A 23,863-nucleotide genomic window follows, 5' to 3' on the forward strand; every position below is an offset into this window, starting at 1 on the left:
TAATAAGACACCCTTAATGGTGATTAAGGGCAGTAGCATAAATTAGTCTTCAGGTTATACCAAATTGCTGAAACACTTGCTCAAACACCCTTGCCTGCCACTCAGGAAAGTACATCAGAACCTAAGTCAGAATGATGTTAAAAGGATAATCTGAAATCTACTCAGATGTGTAACAGTTAAATCATATTTGTCTGAAAGCTTCATTTGAGGAAAACTGTACCGAAAGTATCCTGTTCCAATTTACTCTGTCTAAACTCACCCACTCCCTCCCAGGCGGCCATCTGGCAGAAGACTCAAACTTGGCCGGGCACAGTGGCTCAGGGCCGTAACCCCAGCACTTTGGGAAGCCGAGGCAAACGGATCACATGAGGTCAGGAGTTCGAGACCAGCCTGGCCAACAAGGTGAAACCCCTTCTCTACTAAAAGTACAAAAATTAGCTGGGCGTGGTGACGTGCACTTGTAGTTCCAGCTACTCAGGAGGCTGAGGCAGGAGAACTGCTTGAACCTGGGAGTGGGAGGTTGCAGTGAGTCGAGATGGCACCACTGCACTCCAGCCTGTACAACAGCGAGACTCTGTCTCCAAAAACAAAACAAAACAAAACAAACAAACAAAAAAACTTGATCCTTGTGGAGCATTTCAGCAGACATTTGATCACCAGAAAGCTAGCGACCTCCTAGGGAGAAGAACGATATGGAGAAAAGAAAATACCTCAATAGCTTCCATGGAGCTTGTCAACATTACAAGTCATTCCTTCACACAGAATAGAGCCTAAGGAATTTGTAAAAAGCCTAAATTAGCTTTTTACAAATTCCTATCGGTTGCTTTTAGGCCCCTGCATTTTCCAAGGTGTTTGGAAACTAGGTGATGGTTTACTTCAGAATTTAGTCTTCCCCGAAATCCTAGTTAAGCGTCTTAATCCTATAATCTTGAGAGCTAGCCTCTCTCAAAAGATGAGTCCCATTAATAACATGTACTGACAAATGGATTCGGGTCTCACATAAGATTCCTAAAATCAAGGCAGTTAGAAACAAGAGGTTCAAGCTCAAGCAGTCGGGCAATCACGGGGGGAAATACAGTCACAACAGTACCGAGCTACGGTGAAGATTAAATAAATTTTACTAGCAAAGCAGTGCGCACAAGTGCTCCCACTTTAACAATAACAAGCACTGAGGGGGAAGAAAGGCGCTCGGGAAGGCTTGACGGAGCAGGCGGGGGCCTGGCCGTTGGGGAGAGAAGGCTCATGGGAACCAAGGAACCGCTCGCCCCCGGGCCCTGGAGGTGGTTGACTAGGAAGCGTCCTCAGGCAACCAGCTATCAACAACACCGCGGGGAGTAGCGACCGCAGTGGCCCAGGAATCCGGACCGTGTAACCAGGGCACCTCCCCGAGCCCGGCAGCTGCAAGACCCCCGCTCACAGAACTCCCGCCCCCAACCCTCACAACTCAGTCACCGAATCCGGCCTCACGGCCGCGAAACCCCGACTCTCCACACCCTTAACTCGGGCACCTCCCCCACCGCGCCCAGCCGCCACGAGACCCCCTACCGACAACAAACCCCACCCCCACCCCCAGATTCCAGAGCCTGTAACTCTGGCACGTCGCCGGCCTAGTTGCCTCGAGACCTACGCCCCGAGGGAGCCCCTACCCCTGCCCCCGCTCCGGGGCAGCGAATGCAGCCCCAGGACCCTCCACCCTCAACCCACACCACCCCGAACCACACCCCGCCGCTCATGCTCCCCATCCGCGGCTGGCTGACTCTTACTCAGGGGAGCGGGCTCGCGTCCGGGGAGACACACAGTGCTGTAGAGGATCGTCGCGGACCGAAGTGGTAACAGCGGCCACCTGGCGCTGAAACAGCGTGACAGACCTCCGGGCCGGGGCTCCGCCCCTCAGGCCCAGCCCTCCGCCCAGCCCTCCGCCCGCCCTTCGCCAACCGCCGGGTGCGGCCCCGCCCCCACTGCAGGCGGCTGCGCGGCAAGAAAGCGCCCCCTGCTGTCCCGGAGGCCGCATAGCTGCCTGCTGCTCTCTCGGTTAGCCAGCACCCTGGCCGGGGACTTGGACAACACGTTCTCCTGCTGTGCCCAGGGGCTATTAAACTGTAGGGGCCACTTCTCAGGCTAAATCTATTCCAGCATCTCCAACCTCCCATGCACCAGCCAGCTTGGGAACAGTGTAAGAGCCTGGAAAGAAAAATGGGGAGGGGTGGTAGTGAGAGGAAAAGTGTTGGCATACCTCTCAGGGCATTACTCCTAGCCCAGGAGTGTGGTCAACGTTGGGTCCTGGGCTCTCATTACCATTTTCAACATATTATTCAGTTCACCCCAATACAATCGCATATGGCCATATGCTACCACTAGAAAAGAGACCTCTAGTTTCCCAGGAGAGTAGAACTAAGGGTAGGTATTAATGTACTATTTTACCCCCTAAATTTCTTTATAAGATGGTTTTAAAGGAAATTTTCTTCAACTGAAAGTCAGTGCCAAAACAGCAAGCTGTGGTGTGGATTCGATAATTCTAATGTTTTTGTCTTAGCTGATTATTACAACGCATTCTAACAGTTATAGAAGCACCTACGGAGACTTAGAGACATCATGGAAGGAATGGTAATTGGAGTGTCAAGAAAGAGCTCGTGGTCGATCTCACTGGACTGTATTTTTAAAGATTAATAGGAGTTCCCAGGCAGAAAATTTACGAAAGAGCATTTCAAGCAATGCTGACCACAATACGCAAAACCAAAGTAAAGATATCTGCATTACTAGAATGAAAAGTTTCAAGGGGGGACTAAAGAGAGATGAAGCTGGAAGAGGTGCATGGGGGGCCAGGTTGTTAACAACTGTGGTGCTATCTTTTCTTTTTTCTTCTTTTTTTTTTTTTTTTTTTGAGACTGGCTCTGTCTAACAGGCTGAAGTGGCGCAATCTCGGATCACTGCAACTTCCGCCTCCTGGGTTCAAACGATTCTCCTGCCTCAGCCTCCTGAGTCGCTGGGACTACAGGCGCACATCATCACGCCTGGCTAATTTTTTTGTATTTTTTTAGTAGAGACGGGGGTTTCACCATGTTGGCCTGGCTGGTCTTGAACTCCCGACCTCAAGTGATCCGCCCGCCTCGTCTGCCCAAAGTGCTGGGATTACAGGCGTGAGCCACGGCGCCTGGCCTGTGATGCTATCTTTTCAGGAAAGAAAAGAAAAAAAATCTTGAACACCTATGCTAGGTGCTAGGAGATAAAACAAGGAACGCAGACCTGCTCTCTGTGTCTTGAAACTTAAAATCTTGCACGGATGGAGGAATGAGATGGAGAAAAAAGAAAGCCTAAAACACGTAAACTAATAAAAAAAAATTAAACCTTGTATTAACTGTAGGAAGAAAACAAATCAGTTGCTGAGATTAATTATGCTTTGGGGACAAATGCGGTTCACAGGAGTGCCAAAGATTTAACTGTAACCTGTTATAAGAACTGAGCACTGGACATTTTCAGATCAGTAATGGCACATTATATATACGTAGATGTTAACTTTTACCAACGCGCAAAAAAGCAATCAAAGAGTACCCACTGCCTCCTCGCATCGATAGAAAAAGCCCGTCTGCAAGTGAAGTGCCAAGCCACCACGAGCCCGTTAGCTTTTACGCATGTGCAGTGAGTCATCTTGAAGTAAACGGGAATGCCATGTTTATCTTCCTCTCAACCAGCTTCCAGAACTACTTTTAGCTCAGTTGTACAACAGACAGCCTTTTAGTCTTTCAACAAACTTATCTCATTTAAGGTACCTATACCCACACAAAACACTTTCCACCCTCCACATCCCACCCTTAAGGCTCCAACTACCTTTAATATGGCGGAGGCCGAGCCTGCGCAGTACAAGCAGAGAAGGCAAATACTAGTTTCTGGAATAACGTTACATGCCCTTCTTCCGGTGCAGAAGACGATACCATTCCCATACCCTATAATTTTGTTTGTTCTATTTCACACATATAATTTTCCCAGACAAGATGTTCTCATTTAAGCAACAAGAAGATTCGTCTCTCGCTATTACTGTAACTGCTGTTTATATCGTCATGTCCCGGAAAGGTCCCTGTCTTCCCTGAATGGTCTCTACCAACTTCACCTCCGGTTCTAGGTATCATGGCTGCCCCAAGAGTCTAGGTAAGAGTTTGTTCCCGTGGTGCGCAGGGTCAAGGCCCACACCCGGAGACCTAGCGAGGTAAAGTTGCGTCTTGGCTGTGGAGACGACAGCTTCTCCGCTTCCTCGGCGATGGCGGCATCCGGGAGCGGTATGGCCCAGAAAACCTGGGAATTGGCCAACAACATGCAGGAAGCTCAGAGTATCGATGAAATCTACAAATACGACAAGAAACAGCAGCAAGAAATCCTGGCGGCGAAGCCCTGGACTAAGGAGTGAGGAGGTCCCTGGCGAGACGCAGGGGAGGGAAGGGGTGGCGGAGTTTGGGAGACCGAGAGGGAGTGGGAGGTGAAAGGGGTGAAGAGCTTTCACCGACGGGGAGGGGGACAGAATATGCGCCTTGGATCTGCAAGTAGAGCCTAAGCCCTCCGCTGGGGCTTTCACTCCCCTTTCTGTCGCTTTAATCCGTTTGCCCCCGGATGATGTAAGGGTAGAACAACAAGCGGTGATTTAAGTTGTCACTTCTGAACATCCGTATTGTCATATATGCCACACACCCTGCCTTGAACCCAGTGTCGACGTGCATCTTGTTTGGGTCTTCAACTAATCCCAAACTGGGGACTGCAGCTGTTTTCAGAAATCGAGTCAGCAGCCCAAGGTCTCAAAAATAGCTATGAGCTATTTTCTTTTCTTTTCTTTTCTTTTTTTTAATAGAGATGGGTCCTCGCTGTGTTACTCAGGCTGATCTCGAGCTTCTGCCTTCAAGCGATCCTCCCGCCTTGGCCTTCCAAAGTGCTGGGATTACAGGCGTGAGGCCTGGGCCTATAATAGTTTTTTGATTGCTGGTAATTATTTCGGAGGCACACGGAGGCTCTACCTGGTATCTAAAATGTTACTCCCCCAGTTCCCATAAGCCAGAAATTATAAAAATAGAGCTTAAGACCTTTTGCCCTTCAACAATATCCATTTTTCCCTGGGAGTGGTGACAAGTCGAGGGATCTTTACCCATAATATTTATCTTTTCCTGAGAGCATCTCCTGAGAGATTTCCTGCTCTCAGGAAAAGATAATTGTTACGGGTTATGTTTGGGAGAGAGTAAAAAGAGCACGAAAGCTAACGGTTAGATAGAAAGGAGAGCTGTGGTCAACAAGAGGACATACTTCTACTGCCTCACAGTTTTTTTACAAGGCTAGCCATGTCTCTCAGTATTCAGATTCCACAATGGTGAACTGCAGAAGCACCTAGCTGGAGATGTCCACGTCATTTAATATTCATGACAACCCAGTACAGTATATCCATCCTTTTTTTACAAATTAAAAAACAAGCAAATACATTATGTAATTTATGATCATACTGAGATAAGTGAACTCTTAACTGAGCAATGGTCAGACCTAAGATCAAATCTCACAGCTGTCACTAACTAGTTGATTGACCTTTGGAAATTTACTTATCCATCTTCATTTGTCATAATATGGAAATAAGACCTACTTATTGGTATTGTCATAGAGATTAGGTGAGATAATGTATAAAAAGAGTCGTCTAGAATATATGTAATAGGAGCACAGTAACTTGTCTTTCTTTTCTCCGGTAAAGGGAGAAGCCAAGATTTCGATTCATGTCTTGACTTCCAACATGAGGTCTACACATTTTTCAGCTTTTAGTTGAAATCTGGCAAAGCTTAGGAATTAAATTTGGATTCTTTCTGTGGGCAGACATCTAAAAAGGCTTTGTAGAGACGTTGACTGATTGCTCTGTAAGGCCGCTTAAGTTGCTTGGTTATCTGCTTGCTTCTGTAACAGGCTGTGCATTTTAGGTTCGTGTACTCTTAAATATTTGGAAACTGTCGGCCTGCCTCACTGTCTAATTGTGGCTCTAATTATATTCATCCTAGCTGTCTTGGGATGCATTAATGAGACCAAAATGTAATTTTATTCAAGAGTTTAATTCACTGATGACCAACTCTGAAATAGTGATCATAGGAGACTAGGATATTAGGGCTGCTTTTTAATTTAAGGCTGATATAACAGGGAAGCCCACCCTTCAACACTCTGTTCTTTGAGAGTAGGGTTAAGAGACAGGTTAATAATGCTGATAACAGCTAGCACTTATTAGGGTTCTAGTATGTGTAAGGCACTAAGCACTTTATATACATTATTTCATTTATTTCGTCCTAACAACAGTTATGAATATCCCTATTTACAGAAAAGGAACCCACATTCTTAACCATTAGGCCAGAAGGTTAGGCCTCAGAACAGTTAGGCACAACCATCCAAGCAGTCAGAATCCAAGACTGGGTGATTCCAAATTAATGGAGAAAAAGTCTGTTGAACTGGTCATGTTACTCCCTTATTTGTGTCATGTTACTCCCTTATTTGAATAGCATATTAAAAAACTATTTCAGACCTTTCCCCTCCCCCAAGGGGGATACGTTGCAGGACTATGACATACTTATTGTTTCCAGCCTGCAAAAACTGTCCTTTTCTACTTTTTCTCCCCGTAGTCTACACTCCCTTTCCATCGCTCTAAATTCCTTCGATACTTACTCTTTATCTTCATAAAAACTTTTCTGAAATTTTACTTTATATAAGAAATTTAATTACATTGTGATTTTGTTTTGCAGTCACCATTACTTTAAGTACTGCAAAATCTCAGCATTGGCTCTACTGAAGATGGTGATGCATGCCAGATCAGGAGGCAACTTGGAAGTGATGGGTCTGATGCTAGGAAAGGTGGATGGTGAAACCATGATCATTATGGACAGTTTTGCTTTGCCTGTGGAGGGCACTGAAACCCGAGTAAATGCTCAGGCTGCTGCATATGAATACATGGCTGCATACATAGAAAATGCCAAACAGGTAAAAATGTTGTTTCTTATAGTTTAGTAATTGCAAGTTAGAGTCTCAAGGTGACTTTTGAGTTTCTAGACTTAAAGTTTACTTGCAATTTCATATTTAAATTTTAATGATTTATATGTAAAATTATGATATTAAAAGCCTGATAAGATTTATAGCATGTTTTGTTTTTTGTTATTGTTGTTGTTGTTGTTGTTGTTGTTTTTTCGAGACAGGGATCACTCTGTTGCCCAGGCTGGAGTGCAGTGGTGTGATCTCGGCTCACTGCAACCTCCACCTCCTGGGCTGAAGCAGTTCTCCCTCCTCAGCCTCCTGAGTAGCTGGGACTACAGGCATGCACCAGTAGGCCTGGATAATTTTTCTATTTTTAGTACAGACGGGTTTTCTCTTTGTTGGCCTGGCTGGTCCTGAACTCCTGTCCTCAAGTGATCCACCCACCTCAGCCTCTCAAAGTGCTGGGATTACAGGCATGAGCCACTGCACCTGGTCTATGGCATGGATTTTATTTTTTTTAAACAAACTCTCACACTTATTATCAGATACGTGTTTAAAATAAAAAATTTGGAAACAACCTAACTCAGTTCCTGAGTATAAAACTGGCTAAATAAATTATGGTATATCCATCAGTGGACTACCAGGCAGCCTTTAAAAGAAAAAAAAAAAAAAGGTAACCATTATATATATTGATGATTTATATGAAGTAAACTCCAAAGCAGTTTATTGAGTGAAAAAGCAAAGTGTAAAACATTATTATGTTATGTGGTATGCTATTGTGTGTGTTTTTATCAATCTATATATGTGCAAAGAATATGTATTCTGTATACAAAGAATATCTCTGTAAAGGTAAGCAATTGCCTATAGATTTCGCATCTGGGCTGAGAAAACTGGGTAATTGAGCAGAAGGAGATGGGAAGGAGACTGGTTACCCTTGTTGTACTGGTACCTTGTAAATTAATTAAAGAGTAATCTTAAACTTTTTTGCCCCTTCATTTGTTAGGTTGGCCGCCTTGAAAATGCAATCGGGTGGTATCATAGCCACCCTGGCTATGGCTGCTGGCTTTCTGGGATTGATGTTAGTACTCAGATGCTCAATCAGCAGTTCCAGGAACCATTTGTAGCAGTGGTGGTAAGAATTTTAAACCAGTTTAAGTTCTTTATGAAGATTTGCTGAAGCAGGTATACTGAGAAATAAGAATAGTGTAGTAAAGAGAAATTGCTCTGGTATCAGTCTGCCTAGGTTTCAATGTGAATTCCATCTCTTAGAAGCTGGGACTTTGAGTAAGTTATTTAACCACTATGTATCTCACTTCCCCCCTCTGTAAACTGTGGGTAGTCATAGCATCTATGTCTCAGTGCCAGCTCATCATAGGCATTCAATCAGTGTTGACTGAACTGAATTAAGCAGGAATTGCTAGAGCAGCTCTTACTATGTTCAGGGTGTTTTAAGTGTAATCCAGGTTTTATGAGGAAGGTAGGAATTATTCACCTCTTAAAAGGAAAAAAGAAAACTTTTTAAAAATAGATGAGCAAACCTTCAAATAATATTCTTAAATGTTATAATAATTTGAATCTCTAAGTTAGCTGTGAGACACTTACATTACCGTCTTACTGAACTTTTATGGTTTTTTGGTTTATTCTTATTTGGTTATTGTGTATGTATATAGTGTTATATGTATGTATACATTTCTAGGTTTATAATGTTTAAAAGGCATACAGTTTTATATCAGCAAATATTAAATATATCTTTCTTATAGATTGATCCAACAAGAACAATATCTGCAGGGAAAGTGAATCTTGGCGCCTTTAGGACATATCCAAAGGTAACTTTTTTTTTTTAAGAGATAGAGTCTCACTGTGTTACCTAGGCTGGAGTACAGTGGCTATTCACAGGCATGATCATAGTGTACTACAGCCTTCATCTCCTAGGCTCAAGCCAACTCAGCCTCCCAAGTAGCTGGGACTGTAGGAATGCTTAGTAATTTTTAAAATTATAAGTGCTTACATTTTTAAAATTCCAAATATTTGACTTATTATTAAAGATATTAGGAATATCTCTTCTTATTAAAACAATTTAATAATATTTACAAAGTAGTAAACTACCACAAGCTGTCCCTAGCAAAGGGTAATACATTTATGTTATATATTGTTAATTTTACTGGGAAAGCAGTCTATTTATTAATAAGTATCTGTGTGCCTGTGGCATTCTGACAGGTACTAGAGAAAAAACAAGCTAAATCTATAGGTCTATTTCCTTCCCTGGCAGGAGCCTGCAATCTGAAATAGTTATTAGAACAACAGTACATCACCTAAGGAGAAGAAAAATAAATCTGTAAGCAAAATCCAGCCTACAGCCACCAAACAAGTTTGGGGGAAAGTAGAAACAGTATTTTTTTTTATTAGAATGCTCATGTAAAATATTTGCCTCCGAAAATTAATAATCCTACAGTTAGAAAGCTCCATAGAAAACATGATGTTTTTCTCATATATATATATATTTTTTTTTAATCTTCTGTTCACCTCATTTTTGTTTAGGGCTACAAACCTCCTGATGAAGGACCTTCTGAGTACCAGACTATCCCACTTAATAAAATAGAAGATTTTGGTGTACACTGCAAACAGTAAGTAATTTAAAAACATTTCTGGGCCAGGCACGATGACTCACACCTATAATCCCAGCACTTTGGGAAGCCAAAGTGAGAGGATTGCTTGAGAACAAGAATTCAACACTAGCCTGGGCAACATAGTGAGACCCCATCTCTACAAAAAAATGTTATAAAAGTTAGCCAGATGAAGTCGCACAGTCCTGTAGTCCCAGCACTCAGGAGGCTGAAAGAAACCTTAGATATCAACCAGTCCAAGCCCCTTATTTTACAGATGAGAAAAAAGGCATAGACAAAATGCATTTCATGATAGCTTTTACAATAATAGTATATGAATTTAGGTGAATGTTTGCATTTTTAAATTTTTTTCTTTTGCATTTTTTATTAATGTTTCAAACTAGCATGTCATTTGCCTTTTACACAACCTAAACTTTTTTTAATGTACAAGATACTTGGCCTATATAAAATTATAACAAGTGAAAGATGGGTTCAGGGCCAGCTGACACTAGCATGTCTGCAGCCCTCAAAATATATAATTTCTACTGAACAAAGATTCTTTCTAATCTTTGAAAGATTTGAAAGACTAAAGAAGCCATATTAAAAAGTTAAAGTTATAAAGTGTAAGAATTCTTACTAAAAACCATTGTATTACGTACCTTCCCCCCTACCCCCAAGACATAGTCTTGCTTTGTCACCTAGGCTGGAGTGCAGTGGCATGATCTTGGCTCACTGCAACCTCCGCCTCCTGGGTTCAAGCAATTCTCCTGCCTCAGCCTCCCAAGTAGCTGGGATTACAGGCGTGTGCCACCATACCCAGCTAATTTTTGTATTTTTAATAGAGACAGGGTTTCACCATGTTGGCCAGGCTGGTCTCAAACTCCTGACCTCGTGATCCACCCGCCTTGGCCTCCCAAAGTGCTGGGATTACAGGTGTGAGCCACCGTGCCCGGCCTACATACCTTTTTTAATGGTGAATTTTATGATGTATGAATTATATCTTAAATTATTTTAATGGTAAAGAAGCCAATGGGGACAGTTTTCTCTACCTTCTAAATATATCTCACCACCTCTCTTACTATCCTTTTCACCCAAGCCACTGCCATCTGGAGCCTCAATCAAGCACTTGCCTTCTGGCGAGTCTTTCTACTTGTGCCCTTCACTTCTTAAAGCTCTGTTTTCAGCCAGACTGATTCTGTTAAGATGTAAGTTAGATCACACTCTTCCTTTTCAGAATGACTTCCCATCTCATCAAGAACAAGATCCTTTGTCCTTATCACAGACTACACAACTCTGTGTGGTCTGGCTCCTACAGCCTCTGTGCGCTCATCTCCTATCACTGAACTTCTGCTGGTCTGCAATCCAGCCATATTGACTTCCTTATGGTTTGTAAAATGTGCCAGCAGGCGCATGGCTCAGAGCACTGGCACTTGCTGTTCCCACTGCCTAGAACGCTCTTATTTCCATGTGGCTCACTAACTGCTTTAAGCATTGACTGTCTCTTTACAGGGTCATCTTAATAGAAAATGTTCATTAGTTCATTAGGCATGATAATGGTGTACTATTTTACCTATGTAAAGTAACACCTTCTGTTTCCTCTTTTCTCGCTTTTTCTTCTTAGCACTGTAACCATCTGGTATGTTTTGACATCTTTTTTTTGACCCCTTTAGAATGTGAACACAAATTTACTGCTGTATCCTTGGATTTAAAACAGGGCATGCCACATAGAAGAGAGGGCACCAAAAAAAATTACTGCTTAAATGAATAAATGATTATCTACTGCCCCCTTTTCTCTATACCACTTATCCCAACTTCAAAGAATACTTTGGCTACCCATGTGCTACTACTGCTCTTATTTTTCTATTTAGAGGTTCTTAGGAAATTATAGAATTTCTAAAATTGAATTTTTAAATAGATGTGGTTTTCAATAATCTGACGCATTTCTGTAAATACAATTCTCTTTTCTTCCTTTTTTTTGGTTCTTGTTTTTTTATTTCAGATGGAGTCTCACTAGGTTGCCCAGGGACTACAGGCACACCACCGTGCCCAGCTATAGAAACAAATATATATTCAGATAGAGGTTTAGTGTTAATTATTTAATTTGCCCTATTAAAAAGAATTTAATTCCTGTTTGAGAGAATTGCTCCTAAGCCTGGAAACACCTTTGCTATGATACTTTAATCTTCAGAGGAACTCTCAATTTTTTTTATTTATGTTGAGTTGTAGTGGTATCAAAGGTTTATACTTTGAAACAAAAAAGATTGAGACACTTTATGTTTTCTGTATTCAAATAGACCTACTTTCCCTGTTTGTCTATTCCATTAGTTTATCCTTCTGTCTTCCTTAAATAACTTTTTTTAAGATCTTGTTGCATACCAAGCCTTAAATAACTTTCTTTTGGCAAATACCTTACCTTGCCACTCTGAAATATGAGCCTACCAAAGAGGGATAGCTACTTTGCTAGCTAGCGGCCTATATTCAAAAATGTTCTTTTTTTTTTTTTTTTTTTTTTAAACGGAGTCTCGCCCTGTCACCCAGGCTAGAGTGCAGTGGTGTGATCTCGGCTCACTGCAAGCTCCGCCTCCCAGGTTCACACCATTCTCCTGCCTCAGCCTCCCTAGTAGCTGGAACTACAGGCACCCGCCACCACGCCTGACTAATTTTTTGTATTTTTAGTAGAGGTGGGGTTTCACCGTGTTAGCCTGGATGGTCTCAATCTCATGACCTCGTGATCTGCCCGCCTCGGCCTGCCAAAGTGCTGGGATTACAGGCATGAGCCACCGCGCCCAGCCCAAAAATGTTCTTTTTGTGTGTGTGTGATTGAGTCTCACTCTGTTGCCCAGGCTGGAGTACAGTGGCGCCAACTCGGCTCACTGCAACCTCCACCTCCCAGGTTCAAGCGATTCTCCTGCCTCAGTCTCCCGAGTAGCTGGGATTACAAGCACACACCACCAAACCCAGCTAATTTTTGTATTTTTAGTAGAGACAGGGTTTCACCATGTTGGCCAGGCTGGTCTCGAACTCCTGACCTCAGGTGATCCGCCTGCCTCAGCCTCCCAAAGTGCTGGGATTACAGGCATGAGCCAACGCACCCGGCATGATGTCTTTAATTTATTATGTTTTATTTCCTCACTGCTAAACTTTAATCAGTAAGCATTTTTGCACTTTGGGAGTCTGAGGCAGTGGATCACTTGAGGTCAGGAGTTCGAGACCAGCCTGGACAACATGGTGAAACCCCGTCTCTGCTAAAAATACAAAAAATTAGCCGGGCATAGTGGCGGGCACCTGTAATCCCAGCTACTCGGGAGGCTATGGCAGAATGACCACTTGAACCTGGGAGGCAAATGTTGCAGTGAGCCCAGATTGCACCACTGCACTCCAGCCTAAGTGACAGAGCGAGAGTGCGGCTCAGAAAAAGCATTCTGTTTTTAAAAGGGTGCCTATGTGTCTTTATATTTTGCACCACTAACCTCTGAGTCTGAACCTCTGTCTCTTCTCATCTGCCCTGCTGCAGTGGCTTCCTCTGTGGAATCCCTGCCTCCAGTTTCTCTCCTGTAATATCTCCCGATGGTACTGCCACAGCCAGGCTTCTATAAAACACCCCTTTGACTGTATTATTACTCTACTCAAGTACCTTCCATTCTACTCAAGCACCTTCCAAGAGTCTAGGTATCTACAGGATAAAGTTTAAATTTCTTTTTTTTTTTTTTGAGACGGACTCTCACTCTGTCGCCAGGCTGGAGTGCAGTGGTGCGATATCGGCTCACTGCAGCCTCTGCCTCCCGGGTTCAAGCGATTCTTCTGCCTCCGTCTCCCAAAGTTTGGCCAAGCACTGTGGCTCCCAGCACTTTGGAACGCCAAGGCAGGCGGATCACCTGAGGTTGGGAGTTCAAGACCAGCCTGACCAACATCGTGAAACCCCATCTCAACCAAAAATACAAAAATTAGCTGGGCATGGTGGAGGGCGCCTATAGTCCCAGCTACTCGGGAGGTTGAGGCAGGAGAATCGCTTGAACCCGGGAAGCAGAGGTTGTGGTGAGCTGAGATCACGTCATTGCACTCCAGCCTGGGCGACCGAGCAAGACTCTGTCTCAAAAAAAAAAAAAAAAATTTTTTTCTTAACCTTTTGTGTAACATCCTTCACCACCTAGACCCCAGCATAGCTTTCTAGCTTCCCCTCACTTAATTGTTCTCTTGCTAAATTTTCTAGCTAAACCCATTGTCTTATTATCTCTTACATCTTTCCTTTTTGTGTGTTGATGCTCTCTGCCTAATGCCCTCCTTGCTCTCCACATATCCATACCATAGACTCAAAAATGTTTACCCTACACCTTGCCTTTTCCCTGAGGCTTCTCAGGCAGTTCTAGCTCCAAGTGATCACTTGAGCTCCTCTATATGGAGAATACTTACTATCTCTAACCCTTAGTTGGTAGGTGATTCATTTTATATAGCACTGTAGCGTCACTTATTGTTATTCAATGTATATCATTATATTTAATTTTTTTGTGGGTTTAGACCACATCCCCCATATAAATGTTGAGTTCCTTAAGGTAAAGATGTCTCATGCTTTTTTATATCCATTAATACGCAGAAGCATGTGTAAGTTTAAGATGTAAGTTTATATCTTAAAAATATATATATTTCTCAGACATTTAACTAGATTTTTCCTTACTATGCCCTGATGATAAATTAGGCACGTTTGAAAGTGGGAGCAATTATTTTAGATGCCTTAAGGACCTACCTTAAAATTTGCTTTTCAAAAAGCAGTAGGTCCTAACTGGGGAATTAGGAAGGGAAGAATGGGAATCCACATGTCATTTTTATTATTTTAAAAAGGCTAACAAAAATTATAGTTGACCCTAGAGAGGCAGCTCATTAAGTTTATGTGCTGTTGGCTTGAATTTATGAACTCAGTAACAGGAATAAACTTGTCATTCAGAAGTTTTGACTGGTTGTTAATAACATTTTGGGAATTTCTGGGCTCTACAGAAAAAAAGGAATAAAACAAGAAGTTTAGTAGGAGATTTGGATCCACAACCCTTGAAGTGTGAGGAAACATGGTTAGCTATTGCCTTATTGAAATAAAAACTAAAATGTGAATATTTGAGAATAAAGTGTAGCTCACTTAAATCTGGCCATAACTTTTATGTGATGTAGTTGAATATTTTTTTTTACTTACTAAATTTTATGCTTTTATTTCATAGATATTATGCCTTAGAAGTCTCATACTTCAAATCCTCTTTGGATCGCAAATTGCTCGAGCTATTGTGGAATAAATACTGGGTGAATACGTTGAGTTCCTCTAGCTTGCTTACTGTAAGTACTATACTTGTAAGGAATGCATTTGAATTTTATCTAAGCTCCATGGCAGTTTAATATCTGAAACAGTGTTTCACAGAAAGGCTGTACCTGACTTGGCCAAGACACCAGGGCTAGGGTGGGATTCTGCCACCAGAGCTGGATTAGGATTCTAGGCCAATTCAGGATCTGTGTCATGACCCATAGAGACCAAGTCTAAGTAGCAAATAGAGTGTCCAGATCAGGGTGAGATCTGCCTCTGCCATAAGGAGATTTATGGATAAAAAAATACACATATTGATTTTTGTGTATCAAGTGTCTCAGCCTGGACTCTGGTTACAAGTAACAGGATACCTAATGAAACTAGCTTAAACAAGAAAGGGAATTGTGTAAGTTGCAAAGTTGAGGAGTAGGGCTTAACTCAGGCACAGCTAAATTTGCATTCAACCAATATTATGAGGTCTTGTTTTTTTTTTCTCTCTCAGCATTGATTTCTCTTAGTTACCGCTAGTTTCAGGCTTCATGTGAAAGCAAGACGGCAGCTTTAGCTTTAGACCTCCAAGTCTCTCAGCTTCATGTTCAAAGATAAGGTCAAGATACACACATAGACACACACTCACATATTTCCAGGCAAAACTTCATTGTGTCTGACTGGCTTTACTTAATCACATGCCCATCTTTAGGCCTGGTGTGGGCCAACTGAATAAGCTTGATGAGCGGCTTGGGCCACAGCAAGTACTTTACTGCTGAGCTGCAGCGTAGAAAACTCCTTCAGGAGCTCAAGGACTGAAAATGGGGAGGAGAGGTTCCCAGAGGGAATCAGAATAGCATTACTCTAAAGCAGTAAATACTGGGAGAAAAAAAAAAAAAAAGAGGCCAAACGTGGTGGTTCACACCTGTAATCCCAGCACTTTGGGAGGCCAAGGCGGGCGGATCACGAGGTCAGGAGAGGGAGACCATCCTGGCTAACACAGTGAAACCCTGTCTCTACTAAAAATACAAAAAATTAGCTGGGCGAGGTGGCGGGCGCCTGTAGTCCCAGCTATGTGGGAGGCTGGGGCAGGAGAAGGGCGTGAACCCCAGGGGGTGGAGCCTGCAGTGAGCCGAGATTGCGCCACTGCACTCCAGCCTGGGTGAAAGAGCGAGACTCCGTCTCAAAAAAAAAAAAAAAAAAAAAAGAGTATCACTGAATTTTTTCTGATAATATCATAAAAACTTCACGTTTGGTAGGATATTTAACAAGCTTCTCTATATTTAGAACTTAGGAACAATTTTTTTACTTTTCTAAAAAAGTAGGCCATTTCATATACTGCAGTATATATAGTAGTTAGAACCACAGGATTTAGAATTAAATAAACTAGGTTTGGAGAATATGAGCTATAGCAGCAGGAGTCATAGCAGGACCAGCACTTAGAAGTTTCTTATGCTCTTTGCTGGAGTATTGGTTGAAAGGAGTACAGCTGAAACTGTAACCAAAGGAGGCATTACGCTTCCAGAAAAATCTCAAGGTAAAGCATTGCAAGCAACAGTAGTAGCTGTTGGATTGAGCTTTCAAGGAAAAGGTGGATTCAACCAGTTAATGTGAAAGTTAGAGATAAAGAATTATTCTCCCAGGATATGGAGGCACCAAAGTAGAGAACTACTTTGCCACTCTTCAGGTTTATTCAGTTGACCTGGAAGGCCAAGGATTTTTTTTTCTTTTTTGTTTTTTGAGGCAGGGCCTCTGTCTCTGTTGTCCAGGCTAATGTGGTAGCACGATCTCAGCTTACTGCAGCCTCAACCTCCCAGGCTTGAGTGATCCTCCTGTCTCAGCCTCCCAAGTAGCTGGGACTACAAGGGTGAGCCACCACACCTGGCTAATTTTTCTGTCTTTTTGCGGAGACAGGGTTTTGCCATGTTGCCCAAGCTGGCATTGAACTCCTGGGTTTGATCAATCTGCCCGCCTTGGCCTCCCAAAGTGCTAGCATTACAGGCCGTGAGCCACCATGCCCAGCCAGATTATTTCTTATTTAGAGATGCTGACATTCTTAGAAAGTATGTAAACTGAAGTAAATAACTATTGAAATGCCATCAACATGAAGCTGCTCATTGCACTTAAGTTCTGAAATATTTAATTATGTAAATAATTTCCATGTCTCTTCTATAATAAACAAATGATATCTCTACTAAAAAATAAAACTGACTTTGAAAACAGCTCTGCCACTTTACTAGCTCTGAGTGACTTTCAGAAAGTTATTTAATGTGACTAAGCATTTCTTTCTTGTAAAATGGTGATATACTACATACATCATTAAGTACTCTGAGAAAATTAAATGGGCTACTTTATATAAAGCAATTAGCAAAGTGTCTGGCATATAATAAAGCCTCAATAAATGATTTTTTTTAATTTGGTGCATTATATTCATGGGAAAAGACCTCACTTAAGCCTATTATTTACTGGAATTTTTTTTAGGCTAGTCAAGTGAAGCAGTGTATTTACTGTTATTTTAAATACAACTCTGACAAGCTTTCTGTTCTTTTTTTCCTTTTTTCTTTCCTTTTATTTCCTTTTATTTTATTTCCTTTTGTTATTTCCTTTTATGTTATTTCCTGTTATGTTATTTCATGTTATTTTATTTCATGTTATGTTGTTTTATTTTATTATTTTATTATTTTATTTTATTTTATTTTATGTATTTTAATTTTGAGACAGGGTCTCACTCTGTTGCCCAGGCTGAAGTGCAGTGGTGCAATCACATCTCACTATAGCCTGGACCTCCTGGACTCAGGTGATTTTCCCACCTCAGCCTCCTGACTATGGGATGTACACCACCATGCCTGACTAATTTTTTATATTTTTTCATAGAGACAGGGTTTTGCCATGTTGTCCAGGCTGGTCTGGAGCTTCTGGGCACAAGCCTTCTGCCCACCTCAGCCTCCCAAAGTGCTGGGATTACAGGCATGAGCCACGGCGCCCAGTATCTGTTCTTATTTCTTATCCTTAGTAGTCAGAAGTAGCAAATTAGGATGGAGAATGATCATAATAGCAAATATGTGTTACATGCTTCCTATGTGCCAGACACTGCTAAGTGTTTTATATGTGTTGTTTCCTTAGAGGCAAGTATACTAATAGCAGCCAGAAGTGACACCTGATGGCTAGGGGAGAAAACACTGTTAAGACCAGAGCAGTCTGCACCTTTGTATAAGGCAAGCAGATCTACCTACTCAGCCCAGTGTCTGTCCCTGTATTCCAGCACTGCATAGATGAGGACATTAATAATCAAGAAAAGGTTAAATTACATTTCTCCCTTTTTGTTGTTTTATGTATAGTACATTGCAGCATTTTAAGAACAAATATGTAGATATATGTTCAACTTCTCTCTTCCCCCAGCTAAGGAAGTTAATTATAGCATGTAAGCTATTTTCAAATTTAAGAAATTAGTTTACTATATTCATTTTCTGCACATTTGAAATGTAATTGGATATCTTTTATTGTCATTTTAATGGTATAACTACTTCTGGTAGCCTATATTTTTATGACTTAAATAGCTTTATAAACTTTAGGGTTTTTTCCAAGTCTGTGGGAGGAAAATACATTGGTTTCCTAAACCATTTAGATCCAGACAAAATGAATATAATTGTATCTTTTAAAAAATACTAAGTTTGTAAAAATCACTGGAAGAACTGGTGGCATTTAAAGAGCTCCCTATAGTAAGCTGTGATGGCAGCAAATAACTTTTCTTGTTTGGTGACTGACTGTCTTTCCTTGCAAACTGAGCAAATAGAATGACACTACTTTTTGCCAACTAGTTTATTTCCTCTTCATACTCTTCTATTGAAGATCTAAGAAAGAAATACAATGTATACTTAATAACTTTGTGAAATTTTTTTTGTGTTTTAGACTACAATTAAAAAGTGATACCCCGTAAAAATATTGGTAAAATATGTAATATTACAGTTTCTCAAATGTAGGTATACATGTGAACATATAGCAATGCTCTATAATTGTGGTTATAGCTAAGTGAAGAGATTATAGATGTGTTTGTTTACTTCTTTATATTGCTCTACATTTTCCAAATTTTTTTGTAAAATTATCAATTTTGTAACCAGAAAAGTTTGTTTGTTTTTTTTTTTTGAGACAGAGTTTTGCTCTTATTGCCCAGGCTGGAGTACAATGGCGCAATCTTGGCTCACTGCAACCTCTGCCTCCTGGGTTCAGGCAATTCTCCTGCCTCAGCCTCCCGAGTAGCTGGGATTACAGGCTCCTGCCACCACGCCCAGCTAATTTTTTTGTATTTTTAGTAGAGATGGGGTTTCATCTTGTTAGCCAGGGTGGTCTTGAACTCCTGACCTCAGGTGATCCACCTGCCTCAGCCTCTCAAAGTGCTGGGATTACAGGCATGAGCCACCACGCCTGACCCAGAAAAGCTTTTAAAATGTTATTTTTATAAATATTGTCATAAGTACTAATTCTAAAAGTTCAACAAAAACAATAGCAAAATTAGTTAATATTACTAAGCCTTTACTAGGTGTCATGAACAGTCCAAAAAACCTTATATGCATTACTTCATTTAATTTTCACAGTAGCTCTAAGGTAGGAATTATCGACTCCCTTACCATTTTCAGAAGAAAACCTGGAGGCATACCTCACGCCTTCAACTAATCTGCCATAGTTCCAGAACCTGGACTTAGGTCTGTATACTTCAAAGCCTCCCATAATAACAAATATTAGATTTAAGCAGTCAAGGAGAAAAATTCCAAGTAATCTTGAAATTATAAAAGGGAAAAACATCTATCTACACTCGAACTGCCTGAATTTGGAAGCAGATTTGCAAATGTAATTTGACTTCTCTCCTCACTGACTATTCACTCAGATTTTATGGTGGAATTCTTTGCAAATGAAATATTTTTTGTAGAAAATTAGTTTACATTAAAATATATAGATTTTTAAGTGGTAGACTTGTGTTTTGTAGTGACACAATACCACTTTCCCTGCAGAATGCAGACTATACCACTGGTCAGGTCTTTGATTTGTCTGAAAAGTTAGAGCAGTCAGAAGCCCAGCTGGGACGAGGGAGTTTCATGTTGGGTTTAGAAACACATGACCGAAAATCAGAAGACAAACTTGCCAAAGCTACGAGAGACAGGTAAGAGTAAATCTATACGATTCCTGTTGCCCCTAACTCTTTTTCTTTCAAAATTTGCAAACAATAGTAGTATTCAGATTCCTTATATCTCAACTTAGTTACAACTTAGAATGGTACCTGAATATTAACTTCTCGGAAACTTTAGGAGTTGTCAGACACAAGTTTTAACTTTGAAAATTTAGGATACCTCAGGTAAGAACATTAAAAGGCTTAAAGATGTAAGCAGTGTTATGGAACACTCCCAGTCACCTTTTCTAGGTTCAACTAGAAAGTTTAACAAAACCAGCCCTTAAGTGGATCTTTAAAGTGTGTGTGTGTGTATGTGCATGTAACTAGGATTTCTTTTTTTTTTTTTTTTTTTTGAGACAGTCTCGCTTTGTCACCCAGGCTGGAGTGCAATGGCATGATCTTGGCTCACTGCAACCTCCGCCTACCGGGTTCAAGTGATTCTCCTGCCTCAGCCTCCCAAGTAACTGGGAATATAGGTACCCGCCATCATACCTGGCTAATTTTTTTGTATTTTTTGTAGAGATGGGGTTTCACCATGTTGGCCAGGCTGGTCTTGAACTCCTGACCTCAGGTGATCCGCCCACCTGGGCCTCCCAAAGTGTTGGGATTACAGGCGTGAACCATCGCACCCGGCCAAAATTAGGATTTCTTAAATTTACAAGATTTTAATATTCAATAAAGCTTTAAATCCTAAGATATTACAGAAGTGATTGTCTCTTAAATTGTGCTTCTAAAATAGTAATTTAGTATCCCAAATTTTACTACCAGAGATTTTATTAGGAACAAATTTGGGATGTGTTCTCTAATAACTTATGAAATAATTATGTGGACCTTCAGATATGTAGGCTATACAAAGTTGCAAAAATTAATAACATTTACTTTCACAGAAATTTGAATTTTAGGCCGGGCACAGTGGCTCACACCTGTAATCCCAGCACTTTGGGAGGCCGAGGCGGGCAGATCACCTGAGATCAGGAGTTCAAGACCAGCCTGGCCAACATGGTGAAACCCCGTCTTTACTAAAAATACAAAAATTAACCGGGCGTGGTGGCGGGCACCTGTAATCCCAGCTACTCGGGAGGTGGAGGCAGAAGCATCACCTCAACCCAGGAGGCAGAGATTGCAGTGAGCCAAGATGGCGCCATCGCACTCCAGCCTGGCCAACAAGAGCGAACTCTGTCTCCAAAAAAAAGAAAGAAAAGAAATTTGAATTGTAATGCAATAATTAGGGGCAGAAAGGAAGGGAGAAACATATTGACTTATATACACACTTACATGTTGGTATCAAATATATTTATCTATTTTAAGAACTGGTTTGGTTTATAGGGAAAAGAAGAGAAAAGAGTAGCTAAAGTGTATCCTGGGATTGGAGGTCATTTAGGGTTAGCCTTATTTCACTGCCATCTTCTGATTGGGTTTTTAGAAGGTAGAGCTAGTGGCCTGCATAAAAGCTGCGTTTTTTGGCTGGGCATGGTGACGCATGCTTATAATCCCAGCACTTTGGGAGGCCAAGGCAGGCATATTGCTTGAGCTCAAGAGTTCGAATCAGCCTGGGCAACATGGCAAAACCCCATCTCTGCAAAAATTTTTTAAAAAATTAGCTGGGCATGGTGGCGCACATCTGTGGTTCCAGCTACTTAGGAGGCTGAGGCACAAGAATCACTGGAGCCTAGGAGGCAGAGGTTGCAGTGACCCATGATTGTACCACTGCACTCCAGCGTGGGTGAGAGAGTGAGACTCTGTCTCCAGAAAAAAGTATTTTTCGTTAGCATCAGGAGTCATTTTAGATACTTGCTTTGAGTGTGTGTTTTGTTCATCTGCCTTTATGTATGTAATTTATCAGTTTATCTACATTTATTTCTCAATTTCTTATGAAGCAAAAATTTTACTATGGCAATGTCTTCAATTATATAAGAAATAGAACAGAAGTAGTAATCAAAAGTAGAGAATTTTCCTTTTTGGGGTAGCTTTACAAGAATTGCATTCTTCTGAGTATTGGTGGGGTTTTGTCATTGCTTTTGCCTTATACTTTTTATCATTTCTAAAATCTAAGGCCTTCACCCGCTAACCTAAGTTTGACTTCTAATTGTTGGAGGATGCTTGTGATTATTTCAGAAAAAAGCATAGTATTCTTTAAAATTATTTGTCAAATTATCCTAAGTAATAAACAAGGAATAACAGATTTTAATGTAATATAATATTAGAATCAGTCTCTAATTACAGGTTTGTATAATTTTACTCACCTAAAACAGAACAATTGTATCAAATTTTACATTGTCATTCTCCTGAAAGTTCTAGTAAGTAATGAAATGGTCAAAAAGACATATGGAAGACTAATAAAATCACAAGGGAAAACTTCAGATTGGGGTGGTTTGAGAAGTATGAATAAAACTAAACTCATTGGAGTTACATGGATGGATTGGGGCTGATCTTGTGTGTTTGAAATAGTTTTCAATTTATGACATCATGTGATGTGTGTTTTTTTTTCCAGCTGTAAAACTACCATAGAAGCTATCCATGGATTGATGTCTCAGGTTATTAAGGATAAACTGTTTAATCAAATTAACATCTCTTAAACGGTCTCTGAGAAGTACTTTACCTGAAAGACAGTATGAGAAAAATATTCAAGCAACACTTTAAAACCAGTTACCCAAAATCTGATTAGAAGTACAAGGTGCTCTGAAGTGTCCTAAATATTAATATCCTGTAATAAAACTCTTTAAAATGAAATTGTCCTTTGATTTTTTTGTGGGAAGATTTGCAGTATTTTTCTAGTATCCATTACAGTTCTTGAATATGAGAGAAAATATATTTATTAGAACTTTCTATTTTTAAGAGTTTAGACTATCTAAATTAGTCAAAGAATTTCAGCATTTCACTTGCCATACTGATTGTCAGAACCACTTTTCAATTTGTCCCTTCTTTTGACTGTCTGTAAGTAAAATATAATTTAACAGTTAATTATTTTAATAATGTATTAGGAACACTTTTAATGTTCCTCCAAAACATTAGCTGGGTGGTACCATAAATTATTTTCCTGAAAATCAAATACTTATTAGAGACAGCCTAGCACAGTGTATCTAGTCCTTCAAATATTCATCACATACCTTTCCTGAACTGGCGACTGTTACTCTCTGGAAATATGCTGAACAAGCTAGACATGGCCACTGTCCTCACAGAACTTCTGGAGGCTAAAGCTTAATTAACAAGAACTTAAAGATACTGCTATGAGGGGAGAAATAAAGTGTGTTGGGGACTCGTGGGGAGGAATGCATATCCTCAAGAGGGGTCAGCAAAGTTGGCTTCCTGAAGGATGTGGCCTGATCATTAAGTTGAAATATGAAAGGATTAGCCAGAAGAGAGTAATAGGGTGGTGGTTACTGTTACAGGCAGGGAGTACAGCAGTGTGTAGAAGCTCAGAGGTAGAAAGCAAGAACCTAGAACCTTCAAGGAAATGAGATTCAGTTAGACTTAAGATTGGTAAGTAGGGCCAAGCATGGTGGCTCACACCTGTAACCCCAGTACTTTGGGAGGCTGAGGCAGGAGAATTGCTTGAGCTCAGCAGTTCGAGACCAGCCTGGGGTAACATGGCAAAACGCCATCTCTACTAAAAGTACAAAAAAATACCCAGGTGTGGTAGTGCGCACCTGTGGTCCCAACTACTTGGGAGGCTGAGGTGGGAGGATCGCTTGAGCTAGTGGCAGGGGATGGGGGTGCAGTGAGCTGTGATCGCACCACTGTACTCTAGCCTGGGTGACAGAGTGAGACCCTGTCTCGAAAAAATATATATGTGTGTGTGTGTATATGTATATATGTCAGTAGGACTTGGGGAGTGACAAGAGATGACTTCAGAGGTAGGAC

General features: G+C 41.0%; 2 protein-coding genes across 26 annotated transcripts in view; one reads left to right on the top strand and one right to left on the bottom strand.

The window, feature by feature from the left end:
- The window catches only part of CSPP1 (centrosome and spindle pole associated protein 1), a 132,152-nt gene extending 130,229 nt beyond the window's left edge, over positions 1–1,923 (bottom strand). For 19 of the 22 annotated variants that reach the window (XM_063611538.1, XM_063611531.1, XM_063611529.1 and 16 more), the window contains exon 1: positions 1,764–1,900. The gene's annotated coding sequence lies outside the window, so the exon portion shown is untranslated. Of the gene's footprint in view, positions 1–1,763 lie in introns of all 22 variants that reach the window. The other 3 variants (XM_055299127.2, XM_063611530.1, XM_063611536.1) reach the window with 2 other exon arrangements.
- Positions 1,924–1,981: 58 nt separating this feature from the next.
- COPS5 (COP9 signalosome subunit 5) lies at positions 1,982–22,732 on the top strand. 4 transcript variants are annotated; one of them, XM_055299132.2, is made up of 8 exons: positions 1,982–2,173; positions 6,741–6,975; positions 7,970–8,098; positions 8,727–8,792; positions 9,505–9,590; positions 14,774–14,885; positions 19,845–19,993; positions 22,494–22,732. In XM_055299132.2, exons 2-8 carry the CDS (start codon positions 6,790–6,792, stop codon positions 22,576–22,578), a joined length of 813 nt encoding a protein of 270 aa, XP_055155107.1. In that variant the 5' UTR covers positions 1,982–2,173; positions 6,741–6,789; the 3' UTR covers positions 22,579–22,732. The 4 variants fall into 4 exon arrangements, with proteins under 4 accessions (XP_055155107.1, XP_055155109.1, XP_055155105.1 ...); XM_055299130.1 differs by lacking the exon at positions 1,982–2,173 and adding an exon at positions 4,105–4,395; XM_055299133.2 differs by lacking the exon at positions 1,982–2,173 and adding an exon at positions 4,272–4,403.
- Positions 22,733–23,863: the final 1,131 nt, after the last annotated feature.

Source organism: Symphalangus syndactylus, chromosome 11, assembly GCF_028878055.3.
Source record: "Symphalangus syndactylus isolate Jambi chromosome 11, NHGRI_mSymSyn1-v2.1_pri, whole genome shotgun sequence".
Lineage (NCBI taxonomy): Eukaryota > Metazoa > Chordata > Mammalia > Primates > Hylobatidae > Symphalangus > Symphalangus syndactylus.